The following is a 21,992-nucleotide window of genomic DNA, read 5'->3' as shown; positions in this document are numbered from 1 at the left end:
TGTGCAAGATAACTTCAGCAAATGCAATATAATATTATGCTAATTGTACGAGTGGTATAATTATTATTTTAAAATTCTCAGATTTTCTAAAAACATTTCATATAACTTCTGCCGTATGTCTTAAAACATTTCTACGATTTCCAGAGTAATTTCGTGCATTATAGTTATTAGTTTATATCATTTAAGTAGGTAAGTAAATTGTACTATTAGCAATTAGTAGTGACTAATAGATAACGTATTATAATACATATTATTATCTTTGGGTTTCATGACTTCACGAGTACTTAACTTGTACATGTGCCAATTATTTAAGGCTCAAAATGCTTCTAAATGCATTAATTTAGTATTGTGTACACACATTAAGATATAATACATTACGTATACGTGGTTGTAAAGTGGATTAAAATTATGATCATTCTTTAATAACAGATCTAGTGATTTTTTTTTTGTACGTGAGAGAAGTATTAATTATGTATTGAATTAAACACCATTCATCATTGTATGTATGTAATTGACTATATCGTTTGGATCACACAAAACATCAATTTTTTTTTTGTTGTACTTAATAAGAGTTACACACAAAAAAAATTACAGATGTATAGGTATTGAAATGCTTTCGTAACAAATACTTCTAAAAAACTTAAAATATTTAAAGTTGTTGGGTTTTGGGTAGACAATAATACATTATTAGTGATACTATTGTTTTTTTTTTGCACATAAACAAGATTTTATTAAGCTGTTATTTAAAAATGAAATAAATATTCAAAGTCTCTTGGTTTTGTAGTATAATCTTTATCTGTGCTTAATTGACGCATGTATACTCAAGTGTGCAATAAATATTATGTTTTAGTTATTAATAATTTGTCTAGTTTCATATATTTTTTTAAGGTATCAAACGATATTAAAATTCTTATTTCTCATCTTGTGTATTAATCATTCTTGTAGTTTATGATTTCTTCGATTAGTAATCCGTATAAAATAATAAAAATGTATAAATAACTAATAAGTGTAGATATGTGGTTATACAATTAATAAACATAATAGATATACGAATAAATATAATCTTTTTTATACTTCTTTCTTATTCGGCCGTATTCGATTGGTCGTTATTTTTCAATTTTTTTACTATGTTATACACTTTTACTTAAAGATATAATTGCATTTAATGATTAAAACTTTACACGATAAACTACGATATAAACAATAAATTACTGAAATTTACCAAAGACTTATGTGTATTTATTTTTTAAATATTAATTTACTGTTATTATTGTTATTAAAAGTAGATTAAATGCAATTCTGTAGTAGGTCGGGATAATTGTAGTCGCACATTAATCACAACAAACTTTTTAAAAACCATACACTAAATAGGTGATCTGCAAGAAATCTACAATCGGTATGGCATAACAGCTGCAGATACTTTCCAGTAATTGTTGTTGTTTCGATTTAGTGTAAAATGATATTGGTCATCTCGATAGTAATTAAAATGCATTTTACAGATGTTCTTAATCCTCTCATTAGAAGGTATATATTTTTAATTAAGGTGCTATCAATATTACTTTTTACTTTTTGAGCTCAAGATTTTTTATATTATGACCATAAATCATAGTGGACTCATTACATACCTATACATGTATATATATATAAGTATCATATTTGTGCTGGTCGACCGTAAACGTTGACGAGTGTTATTATCTGCTATGATATATAGATAGGTACCGTGTATTTCTTATGCGTGTGTGTGTGTATTTGCGGTGGTCATTAGTGCGTGTTGATATTTGAAAGATAACTTTTTATGGAACCACATAATTAGTTCCAAGTGATTACAGCACCGAGCACCACGATATGATATACTAGAGTACTAGACACCGCATGACATTTTGTCACGTGATTTTAACTCGAAATTATGACTTTTTTATGTATCAATTCAACCTAATTTTAAATATTATTTTATTCTCTTTTTTTCCGTACAGACTGCTTTTTTTTTGTTTTAACATCACATTAAAAAAATCCCATTCTACAATTGACCACTATATATTCAAGTCATGTACAACTTATTATGTATAGATTACCTAGACACAAATATCGGTGCGATTATAACTGAATAACAGCAGTTATAGCCTGTGACTGTCGCTAAACATTTCTTCTGTCATAAAAATATAGAAAACTCATATTTTTAACTACAATTCTACAACAGTGGAAATGGATCAGAGGATAACAAATCGTGCTAATGATTATTCCATATTCGTTAAATCTCAACATCTATTAGAATTTATGATTGATGACAAGGTCCATCAGCACAACTGCATCCCAAATTCGTCATCCAAGTACCCAAAAAAATCAAACACAAATTCGAGGGTTAACATTTAGGTTGAAAATGCTGATTTTGTGGAAACAAATTTGAAACAATTATTACCGATTAGTTACTCATTTTTTAGTACTGTTTGACTTCAAAATTTTGAATTTGGGGTGCTAGCATTTTGTGACATAATCGTTGGTGCTATTGTTGAATGATCTACAATATCTACTTCGATGTACTGGATTGGTCCAAAATCAATTTAAAAAATGTATTTTCTTTTCTTTTATTACATTTCATGTATGTAAGTGAAATCAAATTTGGTTAATGCAGGGAAATTAGGGTTATTTTTAATTTAATAGATGCCAATATATAAGGAACTCGAAATGAAAATATTCATAGAATAAAACGACGAAATTGTATTCAATTATTATGAAATATTGTTCATTTTGTTTGTTTCATAAGCAGCTGCCAAACCGTGTGTAGGATGCGGAAATAATAGAAAGTTTATTGTTTAAATAGTTTTTCGAGCCTATATGTACATATTATATATAAAATAGCGTTACAGTTACCGTTATTGTTTGATTAAATTACCAACAATTATAATGCATTAATAAATGCCTATGTGTGTAAAAAAAATTACAGCTGTTTGAAATCGTAAATAAACTATTCAAAAACCATAAATTACTTTAACACAGAAAACAAAAAATTAAAGCCGTAGTATGCAGTAGACATTTTTATTTTAATTATCGCCCTTTAATAAACTAGATACAAACTTAAACTATTACACCATACGTATAACTATAATAATTAGCATTTTGAATTTTAAAGTTTTTTCAAAAATAAATTTATGTGACAGTGAACTTAGTAAAAGAAAACTTCAAAATAATTTTTCTAAATAGAAACCAAAAACAAATGTTATTGGTTTTTTTCACTTTTATCAATATTTAACTAGAAAAAATTAAAGAATCATAATATTTATTGCTATGCCACTCGTATTATGATTTATTAAATGTTTCCCTATGACATTATTGACAGCCAATAATTAAATTAATTTATTAAGAGCATGTTTAAATTTTAAATACGAAATACTTATTTTAAAGTGTTTTAATCTAGTCTCGAGCTTTCCAGGTCATAAGTACAAGACGATGTCCGTGTACCGCATATATAACCATTAATAGCTATTATCAATGTTTTGTTCCAGGAAATGTGCCAGAGGCCCAAGTTTATGGTGGACTCGACGCGGTTGGTGTCCCAGGGAAACGGAGTGGTTTCGACTGGTGCGGGCGGAGGCAGTGGAGGAAGTGCTGGCGGCGAACCGACTCGCAACGGTACCATCGGCGGCGGTGGCGGACGATGCGGCGTTGAGCCCGGCGAACTCGGCGACCACAGCTTTTTGGCCGCCGTTTCGTCACTGACTCTCACGCCAAAGTTCCTCGACAGGGTCGTACCTCTCGATCAATCGTTCGACCCCACCACGTCCTATTGTGGGCTCTTCAGGTACTTTCACACACACACACACACACACACACACACACACACACACACACACACACACACACACACAACACTAGGACATAATACGTTATGAATCGTTTTTACAGTAAAATACTTTACTAAAAAAATTTAAATATCTTAAGTTCTAAACAGTAAATCTTAAATTTGAACCTTTTAGGTACCTATAAAATATTTTAAAAATATATTATAAAAAGGGACGGACGGTGGTTTTTAAAATATTTTCCTCCAAACACACAGCAAATTAAGCCCTAAACTTAATGCTTCTATATGTATAACCTATATAAAATATTAATAATAGTCATCAAGTTAATTGAGCATTATACGACAGCGTATAAAATATGCAGTATGGCTATGTAGATATGTGGATAGTGTATATAAAGTAATTATAGTGTGTATAATACTAATAAAATTCTGTAAAGACATTTTGGATAAATATACTGAGCGAGGTGTCATCGAGGGGAAATCAGTGAGCGGGCGTTTTCGTCGTTATGTAGAGGCGGCGTGTTTATAGTGTAGCTGATATATTAAATTTAAAAGCTATAAATCATCTCAGTCGGTATTTGGAAAATGATTTTTGAGTGGAACTCATTTACTGTTCATGTTTTGTATTAAAAATGTTATTAACGACTATATTACGATGTGAGTGTACGAAACTCAACTATTCGATTTCTAGTTTTATTTAAGTGGCGGCCATTCCGTGGTTTTATTATATTAATTATTGTTGATCAAAAATTGTAGTGCCCGACACTCAATCTCTTTTGTATATTAATTTAAATCCATTTTTTTTTCATGTTTCGATTAAATTGATTCATATTCTGATACTCTGCCACCCTCCTCCACCACTATCCCCTCTATCACCACTTTCACCACCTATACCACCACAATATAATAATTATGGTTGAACGATTTTAAATTATTATAGTCTGTCTTTTGACCGATGTTGGGTCTATACTGAAAGATCATACACTTTTCGTTATTCCATATATACGCCATATCAATAATTTATATATGATGGCATTAAAAAAACGATTTTTGAAAAATACAGATGACTTTTATCAGGAAAATTCAAGATCGATGATTCAAAATGGTCTCTTTTTTTATTTTAATACATAGATATTTTGTTTATTTAAAAATTTAAACAAATTGATTTAATTCACAAACGTTTTTTATTCAATACAAATTTTTACGAATTTTTTTTAATTTATTATCTTTCACTGACAATCAGAAACCCTGGTTTAAAGTAGGTATAACTGTAATATTTATTTTTCTCAGTTATATGATTACACAATCATTATGTGATTATTTGATACAACATACCGTCGAAGACAAAATTAATTAGTTAAATAATTATGTGAAAAATAAAAACCTACCTAACTCTGCAATGATTTTAATTACTGATTAGTAATTAGGTAGCTGGTATCCACTTGAAATCAGACATTTTTTTTTACATATAGATGAAACCTGTCAAAGTATTATACATAGTATTTTTCAAACTCTTTTATTCTACATTGACTAGAATTATACCCTAGAGTTTGATAAATTAACATCAATGGGAACGAACAATATTTTATCGGGTATCAAATATTATATCGGAAGCCCTCCACCCAGACAACATTAGCCGCATGATGTCCTTTTTGATCAAGACCAACCTTATTAGTAATCTATAATCTATTATGTTGTAATATGTGTAATATGTGTATGTAAATAATGTAAATAGTGTATACAACAATTCTCCCTAAACAATGTAAACCATGTCGTCAGCCAATGGCCTCCGCAACCGAGGCTTATTTCTAATAAAAAAAATATATATTTTATCCTTACAAGTAAGTACCTAATACATATTGACAACGGACCATCACAGTGTATTTATATGCTGTTTAAACTAATAAAAACTCGATGGACATCTTCATTTGGTGTTGATTTTAAAACTGAATGAATAATTAACATATTTGCCGAAATACGTTTGTGACAGCGGTAATGTTAGAAAAATAAAACATAGATTGGTCAATAATAACTATAATACCTGTATAATATTTTATTACTCAAAATCACACTAACATACAATACAGCGGCAGCGTTTGGATAAATGCTTTGTAATTCATACAAAACGTGCGTACGTAAAAAATTCGTCAGATGTCTTCTTAGAAATGAAATTTAAATATTCTTTGTATAATCGTGTTAGTCGCGACTTAGGTATACCTACGCAGCCGCACCGGTAATGAATATTTTAATGTTTTTCAAATGTGTTAATATTACTGAAATACTATAAACACTTGCTTGGACAATTCTTTTAAAAGTATTTACTGTTAAAAAGTCTATTAGTCTATATTTACAAATAATTATATCACTTTGGTTTTAACAAGTAATTTTTTATGAATAAAATATAGTAATACTTACTGAAAACACTATGCCATATACGTGAGTTTGTAAAGTTGTTAAATATGACTACAATAGATTTGCATTTTAACAAATATAAATGTCACCTAATTTCCGGGCAAATACTCGGTACGGTGTTTTAACAACGTTTTTACAAGTTCCATACACGTTTTTTTGATTAAGCATACGCAAGAATATTCGTTCAACCACCAAGTTTGCCGATATCCTAAGCCGATTTCATAACCATAACATTATGGCATAGTACTTTATAGCAGTGACAAGTGATTAACGGATAATCAAAAGTCAAAACTCCACGAGGGTGCAAAAATATATTTTTTAAACCTAATAATAGTACAAATCGGTCGTCATTTAATTTTTTGTCGACATTAAATTGTTCGTAACAATCGTACTACGGGTGCTTATTTCGAAGTGCGATTTTTTGACCAGCGTCTTTATGGAGAAAAAAATGCTGTTTGGCGGATCTATCGTCGTATACAGTCATCGTCGCAGGAGCAGTGTCGGACTCTGAGCGTGCGGCTCTTTGTCGCAGCTCACAATATGTTTTCGGACCGAAAAATTCAATATCATCCGTCGAACAATATAACATGTAAATCATATTGTGCGCAGGACGCGTCATATTTTATTATACGACTGTTGTACTCCTAGCCCTAACGGTATTCATCCGTGTCCAATACAGTCATTCCCACGGTAGCATATAGCCGGTGCAACAGAGGATAGATCTCCGGCTCGTGCACTGTCGCCGTCGACGTGTTCGCATTATATACGAATGATATTTATAATGACTCGGCAGACAGCGTGTGGGCGTGGGTGTGAGTGGAATTGGAATCGCGTTCGTGGAGAATATTTTAATATATTTTGCGTCGTTCAGGGGACCGTCGTCGCTTGAGGAACTCGTACCATACGCTGCTGCGGTATACGTACGACGTTATATTAGATTGATGTTACGTATTGCGAGTATTACTCTAGTTCGCCTCGGTATATGATATTTTTCCAGTGTGCCGTCGGTCCGCATTAACTGTATGAAATACTATATTAACGTTTGCGCATCGATCATAAAAAAATATACGTATCAAGGCCTTAAATCAAAGTAGCACGCAACTAGATATTTTTTCTCTGCGAGGAAAATTGACGAATCATAGATATGTATTTGGGTATACCATAATATTATGGTTGTGGGTATAATGAATTTGTGTTTTTATAACAGTAAACATCGCAAAAATCCATTAGAAGAAAAAGTTATACCCTGCCCAAAAATGTATCTATGTTAATACGTTTGCTATATTATGTCCGTTTAGGCCGATTACAGTTTAAAAAAAAATGATATCTTATTCATACGTGATAAACTTTGGTCCTAAATCAAAAAAAAATACCAGAACCAGACTGGACGTAGATAAATAAATAAAGATAAGTAGAAGCAATTCGCGTAATATAGAGTTGGAAATTTAGATTTTTTTATTTTTGACCGGCCGAGAGCAATTGTAATTTCATGCTGCCCTGCAAAATGTCTCATGACCGAGCTTACATCTCGAGCTCGCAGAATAATATAATAAAGAAAAAAATGTACTCGTTAAATGAAAAATAATTACCTCACTTATATAACATTTACCTTCCTCCGAACCTACACGGAATAACACACTTACAGACCCCATGGCGTTTAATAATACGCGTACCTAACCTGTGCCTTACGACTTTCATTTAACTTTTACATTTTCATTTTTAATTTGATTTTAAATGATTACACCTAGATCAAATCCCTAGGGTACTCGAATCGTGGGATACGGCGATGACTATAATATAATATTATGACGACGGATACTGAAAACCTTCTGTTTCATCTCAGTTTGCGGGTACCTCTCAAGGCGGTATCGAGCGTGTTCCATAATTTTAAGTGGAAATAAGCCATGTATTATATATAAAATTATAAATATACCTAATATATTGTAACCGGGTGGGTACTAGGCATATATGCTAAGTGTTGTCGTAGCCCCCTCCCACTGTACTCGGTTACCGCGGTCTTAAGATATAGCGGTCGGTTTTGCTCCCGGTATAGGTACATACCTGCGCAGAGTGCACGCTGTACACTCACGCACGATTTAATAATCATAATAATAATAATATAATATATACTTAAATTCTGCAATCTGCGGCACCGCGGCGGCAAAACGCCGTCGCTTTTGAACCGGTACGCGGCAAGAACGTACGACAATTTGTTGTTTTTTTTTTTTGTCGTATAATATAATATCGTATTCGTATATGCGTACACACGGTTATAAATTCATAATAATATTATTATTATCGTCGTGATTATAATATTACTGTAGAGCCGCTCGCGTGTTTCGCGCAGTAATGATTTATCTACGGCCTCGGCATTTTTGCTCACCGTATGTGATATTATTATAATAGGTATATTACGGTCGTGCTGTCCGTCTTGTCGTGGGAAACAGAAGAAACAGAAAACGAGTGGGTGGTGATGAGGGGTGGGCGAGGGCGAAATGATAACAGATCTGTATTATGATGCGTTCGGAAGGTCGTACTCTATGCGAAACGCATACCATAATGTGATCAATGTGGGTACAGCATAATAACATAACATGATGCTCGCATTATGCGCCAAATCGCTAAAAAATGTTTTCAGCCATCATATTATCATCAATATTTTGTTTTTACCTATCCACAGTCCGTCGCCGTTTTGCTGCCTGACAACGCATTATATTTTATTTAAGGTTTACCGTGTTGTCCCTATTATTGCTGGTATTTGTCTTTGTAGCAAGAGTGCTACAACTACCGCAAATGTATGTGGTTCATTCAACCATATACTTTAATTTTAATTTTTAATAAAATGCAAAACAAGAATATTTAATCAAAACAATTTTTAAAAAAAACCGTCTTTCAAAAAAAATTAGTTCTCAACAACTAACAAGCTCTATACGGTTTTATCCGCTATAATAATATATCCAACCTATATTGTACAAGTGTTGTGACTTGTGGAAGTATGAAAAAATCAATTTTAAAATGAATTCTTTAAGAAAGAACCACCCTTCTCACCCGATACAAAGACTTCGTCGAGGCTCACACAAAAATCTTTGCATCCATCCATATATTGAACAATCGATTACATCGTTTTAACGGTTTCGATTTTCGTTTCCTATTATGTTTATTTATGTGCTGCACTTACATAGAATTTTAAACAAAAGATACTTTTTTCCCAAGGGATTGTATAATTTAAAGCGAAATGACGATATTACCTAAGATATTTTTAATACTTATTCTTCAGTTAGGTTAGGTGTAATTTTTTCACAATGAGAGAGCAAAATTTTTTAAACTAGATAAATCTATCGTTGAGAAAATCACTAACTATCAAATAATTTTTTTATTCCTCTTGATATTTCAGAGAATTCAATTGCATTCAATATACTATGCAACAAATATTTTAATGCGCAATTTATGAAAATTATTTTATACTATATTATTATAGTAACAATCGACCGTGCGATATTGTTGATTTGTGTTCGACGTCGACATAATTGTATGGAAACAAAAACAAAACATTACGTACCTATTCTGGAATTACATAGATCTACCTACTTTAAAACTATTGTCTACTAAATTACCATACCAGCACGGATTTCGTAATGTACACTAGTTTTATTGCAATTTCGTTTTTAATAACTATAATATCAAACTAATACGTGAACTAAATACGCTAAAAAACGTTTAAAACTAAACGCTTGTAAAACGTTTGTTAAGCCTCTGTATACAATATAAGTGTTAAAAATAAAAATTTTTTACTTAAAATGTTCTTATTTTTAAGTTTTATAATACATTAATTGTCCGTGAATAGTGAATACGCAAACGTAAATAAATCTATCCCGTTTGGCGAGATTTCGGAACGACGACAAAGACGGTAAATGGCCGTAGGGTGATCCTGTCCCACAAGGTCACGGCCAAGGTCGTAAAATAAACACGCGACTACAACATCAGTCAATAATTCCATTCTCAGCACCATAATATTATGATATGCACTCCCAACACTCGTTTCGCGACCTATTATTATTACGGATTCACTTAAATAAGTTATTATCGAACCCACGGCATTAACACGTACATTCTCTCCGGACGAGCTCTTCTTTTATATTCATTGTGATCATTTCAATTGAGTAACACATAAAATAAAATGCTGACACTGGAGTTGTGAGGTACCCACCTCACAACTTTTGGTTGTCTGCGACCCTTCGTATGATTTATTCGAGAACTATGATGAATCACTGTGTTCGAAGAACTAGAAATCTCAAAATATGTAGATTTTCAGACAAAATTTAATGTTCTTATACGTCATTTCAAAGTGTAATGCTACAGTTTTCTAGGCTAGAACTTTTCAAATACTTTTTTCCAGATAAGCTGTATCTCTATAATTAGGTATCTGGTATACCATCCCCTGCAGTGGTTCTATTTCTTTTTTAGAGAAGTCCCGCTTGAAACTCATTGAATTTCTATTATATATTACACTTACGTGCCCCTTGCCCAAATACAAATGTTTCTTTTAAATCAATAATTTCGTTATGTTTATTCATCGAACCTGCAAATCATATTCCAAAAAAAACCAATAATTGTTCATTAACACGAGACATTATCAAAACAGTAGGTAATACTTGTTAAATTAAACTAATAATGTAGCTGAAATGGTATTAACAACGGCACGGTAACCAAAAAACAACTCAAGTTTCTCGACGCATCAGAGGCGTACCGAGAGAGTATTCGCTTTAAGTGTCTATTTGAGGGATAAAGGGCTGTTAGTTATTTTTTTCAAATTAGAATTTATAAATTACAAATTACAATTTTAAATATATTATCAACATTTAGATTTCATTTAGACAAGAGTAATCTACTTGGGATAATCTAAATCCATTTTTAAAACCAAGCACTAATTTAATTTATTTAATTATTTAATTTTTATTTGAATAAGATGTCTAAAAATAAAGTTAAAATAAAAGAATCGCCACAACTCTCGGCACCTGTCGTCATAAGAGGTGGTTCTCTAGATGAAATTGCCCGCGCCCAATAAAAATACAATCAAACACTCCAAAACCACCCCGCCGCGATGCTCGACCGGTACTGGTTCAATCCGACGGTTGCTTTAATGATGATAATAATAATAATAACAATAATAAATACCTGCTACATAATGTGTATAATATATAGACACCGTCGTCGACCAAACCCGGCAATCCTCATCCTCCCACCCTCCGACCGTCCAGAGATTATTATTGTATTTATACATCATTTAAACCACTTTTTTACGACCATAAACCTTGTTCCCGACGACATCGTCCGGGTTATAATACTTACTTTCGTATCTTTTTTTCGAGGGGTTTTTCAATTAAAATAATAATGATAATAATAATAATGACGATAACTCAAGCGCCCCGGTAATAACATAAATAATAATTATTAGCTAGGATGAATTTTGTTGTCTAACGGAAAACGTCGGTGTTCTTTCCTAGTCACGTCTTGTCTCGTCTCGTAACCACATCGCACTGTGGAGGAACGGTACATCTACCTAGCTACATAAGCGGCGCCAACCACTCGTTTTACTGGCTTCGTGGAATGTGTGTTGGGGACTCGCGATAAAGAAACAAGAGTATTTTAGACTTTAGTTGAATCCGTCTTAACTCCTTATATTTTTAATCCCAGCTCGTTGGAAATAGAAAAAAAAAACAGAGTGAAATCGAATGAAGACGACAAAACCAAATAAATAAACTCTCTTCGTTTGTAGCGTTTATACGAACAATATGTTGTCAAACGGGTCAGGTCTGAACGAGCACTGAACAGGGTCCTGTTTATAATGTAATTCGCGTAAGTCGACCTCTTCAAGTGTCGTCGAAATCTATCGAAAGATCACAGGCACGGTGACATGCCTGATCATATTTTTTTAAGACAAGACTTGGATCTCGCCCTCTTCTCCTATGACTTTTAGAATTTCGCAATAAAGTACTATAATATATAGGTTCTGGGCTGGGCCATTCGCCTGAACATACCTTTCCCGGATTTATTGGCGCCGCACTTAAGCGGTCGACGGCCGTTTAGGACACAATCCTGGGCACCCATTGTTGAGTTATAGTTGTTTTAATGTATTTTTATCATGTATGTTGTAAAATAATTGTTCAACTGGCGACCGACAGCCTATAAGGGTTTTTTGTAATGATTATAAGGGTGTGTGCAGTTTAGTGAATACGGTGACTGGCCTGGGTAATAATGTGTATAGGTTTGTTGTGAACGAAATCCAATTTATAGCGAATATAGGTGAGATAATATAAGAGTTCAGTGTAGTAAATTATGATTGGGTTGGATAAAAATGCTCGGAAATGTCAATTATGAATTCCACAGAAAACAATTTCCAAAAAAATATTGCCGACATTCATGACTTTGTAACATTATAAATTTATAAACAAATATATCGTAACGTTGTTTGACTTTTCGTACACAGAATGTTTGTATTTTAAACATCACGCATTTATATAATTATTCTGTAATATCAGACAATGATTCAGGAGACCAGCTCCTCCCGTCCAGGGCACACAATAAATATAATAGTTCGTTTTAATTTTTTATTATTGTTGAATTTGAAAATGTATAATTTATACAGCAAAAAGTTTCTCTTTAGTAAATATGTTATTTATTACACAAAATATTATTAGCTGCAATCTGAATTACACTGTTACTACATAATATAATTTGGTAGCATAATACACAATTTTGGTGTCTCTAACAAACAGCTGCTCAATAGTCAGTAATAGTCTATGTCATATATCAACTATAATGTAATCTGTATTTATCACTTATTAATTATTATAACTATAAAAATGATTATATTTTCATTGTATTTTCTTTTAGTAATTCATATAATATATTAATAAATATGATCCATGTTTTACAATAATGTGTACTAATAAGGCCTAATAAAAAAATTACGTTCGGGGTCTAAATTAGTCTTCATGCGAGCTTGTGTAATACTGTAATACAATACAATAATAATATTCAATGATTTAATACTATATGTTATCGGTACGTATGATGTACCGTTTTGTTATGGACATTATATTAATATTGTATTATCATTATTAATTGATAATTGGTAATTGGTAAAACGCACCAAAATATATACAAAACCAATGCACTTTCGTTGGACAATAATAGTGATTATTAATAATTATTACCTTGATTGCCGACACCGTTTCTTTTAAGAAGACGCTACACAATATGCATTTATCTATTATAATAGTCCTATAATAATACGCATAGTATAATAAAACCCACGCTCGTAAAGCCAAGGAAAATGTTTCTTATTCAGTCTTAAACAAAAGTGAACACATTATAATTATTGCATTAATTATTTTTCACCGTTAAGATATTTTTGAAATCGTGTGCTGTATTAATGTATTATATTAAAGTATTAAACCTTTTAGAATTTTTTCGTTCAATAAGTTACGCGAAAACACTCGCTTTAAAGTTATCTTGGACGTCAACAGAAATGTTATATGACTTTATTAAAAACATTTGTCTAACCATGTACCTATTTACAAAAATATTTCTTGAAAAACGCGTATTTAAGATATAAACACTTACAATATAATAATGACGTGACCACTTAATAATGAAAAATGTATTTTTTGACAACTACTACGCCAATGCTAGACACCGTGTTACAGAAATATTAAATTATTTACTACTCCACACGTGCTTGTAAATTTGTAACGAACTTTTTCTCTGTCTAACTACAGGTTTCGGTTTTGGTATTTCGGTGAATGGAAAGAAGTGTTGGTTGACGACAAGCTGCCCACGTACAGGGGACGATTGGTTTACATGCGTTCCACCAATCCTACCGAATTCTGGGCTGCGTTGTTGGAAAAAGCATACGCAAAGTAAGTGAAATAATATATTATATTGTAACATACAACTGACTACTGGGTATAAGTAGAGGATGTCAAGTTTTACACGTCTCGACAGTGGTGCACTGGCGCATTAAAGTGGGTGGGTGGGGGAGGGGTTCTTATGGGGTTTCAGGCCTCCCCTTTGGGTGAACTATTCTATTTTCCCCACGAAACTAAAATCGCCTAAATAAGTTTTTTTCATAACATACATTATAAACGATTAGATTGTACGGCTGCTACGAAAACATCAGCGGAGCTGGATGCTCGACTACTAGAGCACTGCAGGACCTGACCGGCGGAATCGTCCAGAGTTTCGGCCTTTCCAACCAAGATCGGTTCCTAACGTATCAAGTGCTCAACAGCGCCGTGCCTAGGTCGTCATTGCTCATATCCACCATAACCCTGGTAAGTGTAATACAACGCGAGTGACGGAAAACTATACGCGGCTTTTGCGTTCTGCCGACATCTGAATTCGTTACGACGTCCATGACCCATTATGTGTTGCAGAAGGAGAACAAAAGACAACTGAGACTGCGGAACGGTCTAATGACACATCACGCGTACAGCGTCACGGGTTTGGCACGAGTCCGGGGTCCGTTGGGCGACACCCCGCTGGTGAGGCTGAGAAATCCTTGGGGCGAAGGTGAGTGGACCGGTCCTTGGAGCGAGAGGAGTTGGGAATGGGACGGCCTGTCAGGCAGAGACAAGGAGCTGCTCAGCGTCCGGGTGCGGAACGACGGCGAATTTTGGTGAGTATTTATGGCGTTAAAGCAAAAAAGGGTACATGTAAGCTATCGGCCATCTGAGTGAAGACGAGGTGCGTATGTTGCGTGAAATAAGAGTATTTTCTAGGTAGAAAATTGAAAATATTTCCTTTGAAAATTGAAATGCGTTGTTTTTTGTTATGCGTTTATCGAAAAAATATATTTTGTTTAGTGATTCACAGGACTATATTTATTTCACAAACATGCCAAGAATACAGCGTTTTTATTTGAAAAGAAATTAATAATTTCACGTTATATAAAATTAAAACGAGTTCTACAACTTTTGAGTTTATCGTTTTTTTAGAATTAAAATCTTTTGAATTTTTTACCTACAGACATACAATTTTTTACAGACGTTATACCCAAAAATTTCGTCTCCGTTTTACTAACTTACCTATAACATAGCAAATTTTACATTGAAAAGAATTCGTTTTACTTTGTTATTTTTGATATTTGAGTGAATAATTTAACTATTATTAAAGGCAGGATTATTATTTAGATAGTGGCCTTGAATGTTTTTTTTTATACTTTGATTTTAAGCCAAGTTATGAGCATTTAAGTTGTAAATTGTTTGTAAATGCTCATAGCTAATTTCAAAATTAAAATATCAAAAAATACTTTACAAAAGTGCCCTAATCAATATTCTTGCTTTTATATTTTATAATAGGTCAATTCATTCTAATATTAAAAATAATAAAGTAAAACAGGTATAACGTCCTTTTAATAGCCGTCTACTGCACATAGGCGTCATATTATGACGAGAGACACGAGGGTCAAAATGTTATGTTCAATTTCTATTTACCACACATACAATTACCGATAATATTAAAAATTTAACAATTATATTTAGTTGGTAATGCCGTATGGTATTTTATTTTCTTTCGTTTATCGATTCCCATTTTTATTGTGTTTATAAATGTCAATCGTTTTTTGTCATGTATGAAGATAAACCTTAACGGTTTACATTAAAAAACACAATTTTTTGAAAGAATTTATGTAAATTATTTTTTTATATCCAAATAAATTTATATTTTCTCCGAAAACAAAAAATAAACACTTGTATAATACATATTATATTTAAATGCAGTAACATCTAAACAAATATGCAAAAATATGCAAAATAAAATTGTATTTTGTTTGGTAATAACTAATATATCTTGAATCCAATATGAATCTCACTTATTTTGAGTTCATAATGATATTCAATGATATTCAAAATCATTAAATTCACAGCCCCTGTGTTTAATACATACAATAAATATAATATAAAAATATGAGGCCAGATAATATTGAAGCAAAGAATAAATTTAAAATTTAACACATAATATACATTACATTGACCTCACTCAATGAAGATGTACACCCAACACCTACTGCTTAACATAGCTGTTATCTGCTTCCCTTTTTTTAATTTGCATGTATTGACTAAAGTAGCATATAATGATCATAATACGTAAAAATATGAAAAATAATATTGACACTGTACCGTAAATGTAACATTGATACAAGGTATCAATTTTTTTTTATACATTCTCAATCAATGTTTAAAGTTTATTAATTTATTTCAATGAATTTTCTTATATTTATTAAAACGTAATTCATGAAAAGTTTAAGAACAACTCATAATATTGTTGGTTGAGGCTGTTGAAAGCGACCAATTTTTAAGGGGCCGGATATAGGCAATAATCTATATCTTTCGTAAGTGATGGGGGACTGTGTGTAATGACTGATCATTGGTGTGCGTGAGTTCCCCGAACTCTTTATGTAATTAAAGATAAACTACGTCTAAGATTCTTGGAAATCAATAACATGCATACCGGTAGTCATACGTCACTATATTTTGCGATCAAAACAGTTTCAAAACTTAAGTCCCAAAAAGTTTAAAAAAATTCACCCAATACTAAAAGCCCGGTTTTAATTTTGAAAACATATTTGAATTCCTTATTTTCTTGTCTGGGTTATTTAGGAAATGAATTTTCGATTTTTGTATTGTTGAATAATTAGTATAGTCCAATTTAATTTTTTTTTATCAAAATTCACCTTTACTTCAGTGTTACACAAGAAATCAGAAATCCATTCCTTATATAACCTAAAAAAAAGAATAAGGAATTCAAATACTCCCCCCCCCCCTCTTGAAATGTCTAAAAGTTGAACAAGAGTTTTTAAATTTTGAACGTAAACAAGATAAGTGTCCAGTATTCATATAAAAGAAAACGTTGGACCCCTGGTATTTTTGTTCAATTACTGCCTTGGTATTTGGTATATATTTTCACGCTGTTGTGCATTTGTTGTGCCTATATACTAAACAGCCGTACGTGTACGGGCCAGCTGTTAAGACATTGGGCGCAACTCTTGGTTAACGGGTTTCTGGTTTACTATTTTGCAGGATGTCTTTCGAGGATTTCGCCAGGCATTTCACGCAGCTGGACATCGTGCACATCAGCCCGGACGACTGGATGACCGAACCGGCGTTGCATTCGAAGCAGCCGTGGCGGGCAGTGCTGGCAAGAAGACGGTGGAGGAGCGGATATAATGCGGGCGGTGGTCCTGGACATCCGGAAACGACGGCCATGAATCCCCAGTTCCACATCGGCATACCCAGGACTTCGGGCAACAAGTGTCACGTGGTCGTGTCCGTCGTTCAGCAATACGAAACCGATCCGGAAGCCAAAGGGGCAAGGCCTCTGTTCGCCATTGGTTTTGCGGTCTACGAAGTGCCTCATTCCACGTCCAGGCTGACGCCGCAGTTCGTGGCACAACAGGTAAACAGTCTAATTTACCTAATTCGATTCGCAGGAAATTGTGTACAGAGGTGATTGATTGAATGATGGAGTGTAGTCAAACAAACGCACCGATAATAATGGTTTTTTACTGTTTTTTTTTCCCCCGGGCAAAATAATAATGATAATACATTTAATGGGCCAATTATTATTCAGCCGACGAGCAACGATTCATGTAACACCACAACAATGACAGTCGACGTAACTAACTATATTATTATGTAGGTATACTATATTGTATATTTGTATAATGCAGTTGCTGCAGCAGGTTGCCTACCTACACGACATTTCCGTGGACAATAGTAACGTTTTAATAACCGTGCGGTTCGATATCGAAAAATATACTGCAGTTATCCTGTTTACTTTTAGGTCTACACACAAGTCCATCACTACAGCCAGAGATGTTTGTTGTGGTTTTTCATGATACAATTATTATTATAATTTATAGCGCTCATCCGTATAATATATTTATCAAAAAACATAATATAAACTGCATTAATAGGTTTATAATGACGTGTAGGTACTATAATTATACTACCTATACATGTAATGATGTTATACTGTCTGTGTGCGTACATAATCACACCGAAACAAATGCATTTTTCACTGTTCCTCGATACGAACGGCTTATATATTATGCGTGGGTACTGGGTATTATAGATGTACTACACTTATTAATTTTATGGTAAATTTGCGTTATTTTCCGAAAAGTTATCGTACCGTGGTATTTGCGTTTTATTTAAGTGCCTATATGCTGCTTGTACTGTAAATTCAATTCGGCTGTACCTAACTGGTTTTCCGTTTTAGCAACCGCTGGATGTGACCAACCATTCCGTGGCGAGAGAAGTGGTGACGTTCTTCACGTTACCTCCTGGCGATTACATTGTCGTCCCGCAAACGAACGTGCCCAACTGCGACGCCAAATTTTTACTGCGAATATTGACGGACGAACAGAGTAACATATGGTAAAATCATTTTATTGTTATCATTATAAATTTCACTTTCCGACATAATGTTATACGTCAACAAACTCGTAGGGAGGTGAACGACGACAACATGGTGTTCAAAAATATCTCGGCCGAGTTTCTGGAAGACACTGTGATATTAGTGAGTATCGTTAAACTACATGACATTGGCTTCGCCTCTTCAGAATTAGCCAAAACAATTTACATTTCACATATTTCACGAATATTATAATAATTTTATTCACCTATTTTATCTGTATGGGAATATGCATTATAAATAGCAATGACTTATTCTTATTACACAATAGTGATATAATATCTACATCAAGGATGGCAAATAGGTTTTTTTCAACGTGCCAATTCATGACATAATTCAAAAACAAATTTTCAGCCGATCAATAATTATTTTTATTAATACAGAAAAATACAAATGAAAATATAAATGATAAATTAATGACTATAACGTAGAAAATTACTAAAAATGGAAATAATGTAAAAAAAATATTAAATTTAAATTATTCTTTCTTAGAAATGTTTTGCTTCATATTGGTTGAAAGCTTTTTTAAGTCTGGTTGATATTATGTTGATTGCAAGGTAATGCATGCTGCCGAATCTTCCTCCGTTAATCTGTTCCTAGCCTTTGAATGTGTACATAGGTTCTATATGATCGAGGAAACAAAATTATGTAAAACATTGATAGGATTGCACAAACTAATTTGACTATAAAAAAAATAGTAAGCTCCCCTCCTCAAATTCAACCAAATATCCACCTGGCTATGGTTATGGAGAGTAACGCAAAACGAAAAACGATATAAGTTATACTGAAAACGCATTGGTATGATTTTACAGCCGGACGGAAAGCCACTCTTAACTAAGCTCATGGTCAAATATCCACCGGAACTGGACGTGATCCAGTTGCAAAAAATACTGCGGACACATTGGAAGGCGTATTTGGCGGAAAAACCCAGTCTGGAGCTCTGCAAGAGCCTGATAATGTTGAGGGACGTCAACATTAGTGGTCGTATCAACGTGTTAGACATACCTGTGCTAATGCACATGTTGCAGTTCTGGAAGGTAAAGAAGCAATTAAACTGATATATTTATTTATTATGTCTACTGCATTTTTAGTATAAAAACACACTGTCGGAGAACATCGAAACTTGTTGTTTAGTGGTTATAAAAACAAGTAACACGATTATTGTTTGAAACAAAAACATTCCCGTTGTACAAAATAGTGAATAATATAAACTTCTTTTTAAAAAACGATTTTTTTGTACTTAAAGGCTTAGAATAAATAGAAAATGTTATATGGATCCGATGTTATCCTCTTTTGATCTTATGAAAAGTGGCTTACTGTAAAATATCACTAGAAATATAGTACGAGAATAACCACTGATCTGCATCAATATGGAGTATTTTTTATAAATTATTTTTATAATTTCGTAATCATACAAGAAAAAACAACGCTAACTACAAATTATCACCTGTAAAGATTTTGTTAAATAAGATTAAATATATTTGTATGTCTTTTAAATTGCCTATACTCAACTCCTTAAGAATGGCTGGTGAAATGAAAAAACTTCCTGTTGCATCTGTTAGGTGTATAATGTGTTGGACACAAACTCACTAAAATCCGCTTTTTTGTTTGTCTGTTTTTACCCACAGATAGCATTCCAAAAGTTCGAAAAAGGCGTGAACCCCACAAAGACGTCCAGTTACAACCTCAGACCTCTGCTTTGGGAAGCTGGTAGCACTGTCAGCAACAAAGTGCTTGAATGTCTGGTACTGAGATTCGCCAAGAGCCGGATCCTGACTTCGGAGTGTTTCATCATGGCTATGGTTCGACTGCACTTGGCTCATGGTAAGATGATGGATAACTTGTGATGAGTATAAGCTGATTTAATTGTTGATGTTTTCTTTTATGTCCAGAACGGTATCACAGTTTGGACACGAAAATGAGCAAGGGAAACCCATTGTCGTTAGAAGAGGTAAATTATTTTGATCAGAAAATATCATTTTGTTGTATTTATTATATTATATTATATTATATTATTTACTGTCGTTGCAGTTGATCTTGATGACTATCTACTCGTGATTTTGGGCCCATCGACATGTACCAAAGATGAAAGATAGTGCCAGTCATTAAGTGATATATTATTACGTTAAAACCAGACAATACGTTCAACTCGTACGGTTCTAATTATTATATTATTATTATTAGTATAATTATTATAATTATTAATATTTTTGATTTCTAGTTTTTACATAATCATAATCAAATCAGGCATTATAACACGTATAGTATTTTTAATATAGGTATTCCGCCTGTTTCGTATATTATTATCTTATAATGTATAATTGTTATTTTGTTTAAACGATGTGTGTACGCGTTATTGAATCGATAACCCCAAACTGCTGGCCAAAGCGAATAATTTATTTTTGTAATTATTTTTAGTATAATAAACTTTGTTATGTTATTTTATTCCAAATATTGTTGTGTTATGAAAATATTTAATTTGTGAATGATCATTTAACGATGTATCTACACGTAGTATACTTTAATGGCAAATAAATAGTCGATAGAAATAGTTAAGTAACTAATCGAGAAATAGGAGACTATAAAGAATTCACCATAGTTAAAAAAAATACATTTACGTTATTTTATTTTTCGTTTTCTACTTTTATAATATTTTAATAATAGATATAACAAAGGTACCTATATTTAGAGTGATACTTGATATTTATGCACTGCACTGCAATACCCCAAAACATTCATACGGTAACTCAGTTTTCCTTGCAAAACAATATCAACATGCTACTTTCTTAAATGTATTATCATCCATTACTACATTACTCATTAGTGATTGTACAACTCTCTCAAAAGTTTTAAATAACTAGCTACTTTGCTCATTGAGATCTTACATATAGGTCAACATTTTAATGAAAATGAATTTTCACATATACAATTTTATTTTATTCTCTCTTGATGGAGTTCTTATTTCTTAATTTCCTTTTTTTAGACGTTTAGAATTCCATCCGTTAATCATATAAAATAAAACTACGATAGATGGTTGACAGTATTATTTTTAAAAAAATGGCCAAGTGGGTACCCCTCTGGCCTCTGCTTACTTTTAATGGGTTAAGATAAATCATTGAGTACAGTAAAAATAAAAATTATCTCAAATTATATTTATGATTTCTATCAACATGTGAATTTTAAATATTTATACAAATAACCGTGCCTATGTATCTTCAATATTTGTGAACTGCTATTAAAGTGTCTTGCGAGGACCGATACATTAATAAGTTTTCAAACTTTTGTCTAAGTGAAAAAGTTTTTTTCG

At 32.7% G+C, this 21,992-nt stretch overlaps 1 protein-coding gene across 4 annotated transcripts in view; it reads left to right on the top strand.

Moving 5' to 3' along the window:
- The window catches only part of LOC111033587 (calpain-1 catalytic subunit-like), a 91,709-nt gene extending 70,397 nt beyond the window's left edge, over positions 1-21,312 (top strand). For all 4 annotated transcript variants that reach the window (XM_022314394.1, XM_022314401.1, XM_022314406.1 and 1 more), the window contains 11 exons: positions 3,501-3,796; positions 13,990-14,130; positions 14,364-14,544; positions 14,647-14,888; positions 17,290-17,665; positions 18,491-18,648; positions 18,721-18,790; positions 19,498-19,722; positions 20,314-20,509; positions 20,578-20,636; positions 20,717-21,312. In XM_022314394.1, the coding sequence (XP_022170086.1) occupies positions 3,501-3,796; positions 13,990-14,130; positions 14,364-14,544; positions 14,647-14,888; positions 17,290-17,665; positions 18,491-18,648; positions 18,721-18,790; positions 19,498-19,722; positions 20,314-20,509; positions 20,578-20,636; positions 20,717-20,743 (1,971 nt within the window). In that variant the 3' untranslated portion in view covers positions 20,744-21,312. The remainder of the gene's footprint in view (positions 1-3,500; positions 3,797-13,989; positions 14,131-14,363; positions 14,545-14,646; positions 14,889-17,289; positions 17,666-18,490; positions 18,649-18,720; positions 18,791-19,497; positions 19,723-20,313; positions 20,510-20,577; positions 20,637-20,716) is intronic.
- Positions 21,313-21,992: the final 680 nt, after the last annotated feature.

The sequence above is a fragment of the Myzus persicae genome, unplaced genomic scaffold (genome assembly GCF_001856785.1).
Source record: "Myzus persicae strain clone G006 unplaced genomic scaffold, MPER_G0061.0, whole genome shotgun sequence".
Classification (NCBI taxonomy): domain Eukaryota; kingdom Metazoa; phylum Arthropoda; class Insecta; order Hemiptera; family Aphididae; genus Myzus; species Myzus persicae.
This window is presented reverse-complemented; position numbering and strand designations above follow the sequence as displayed.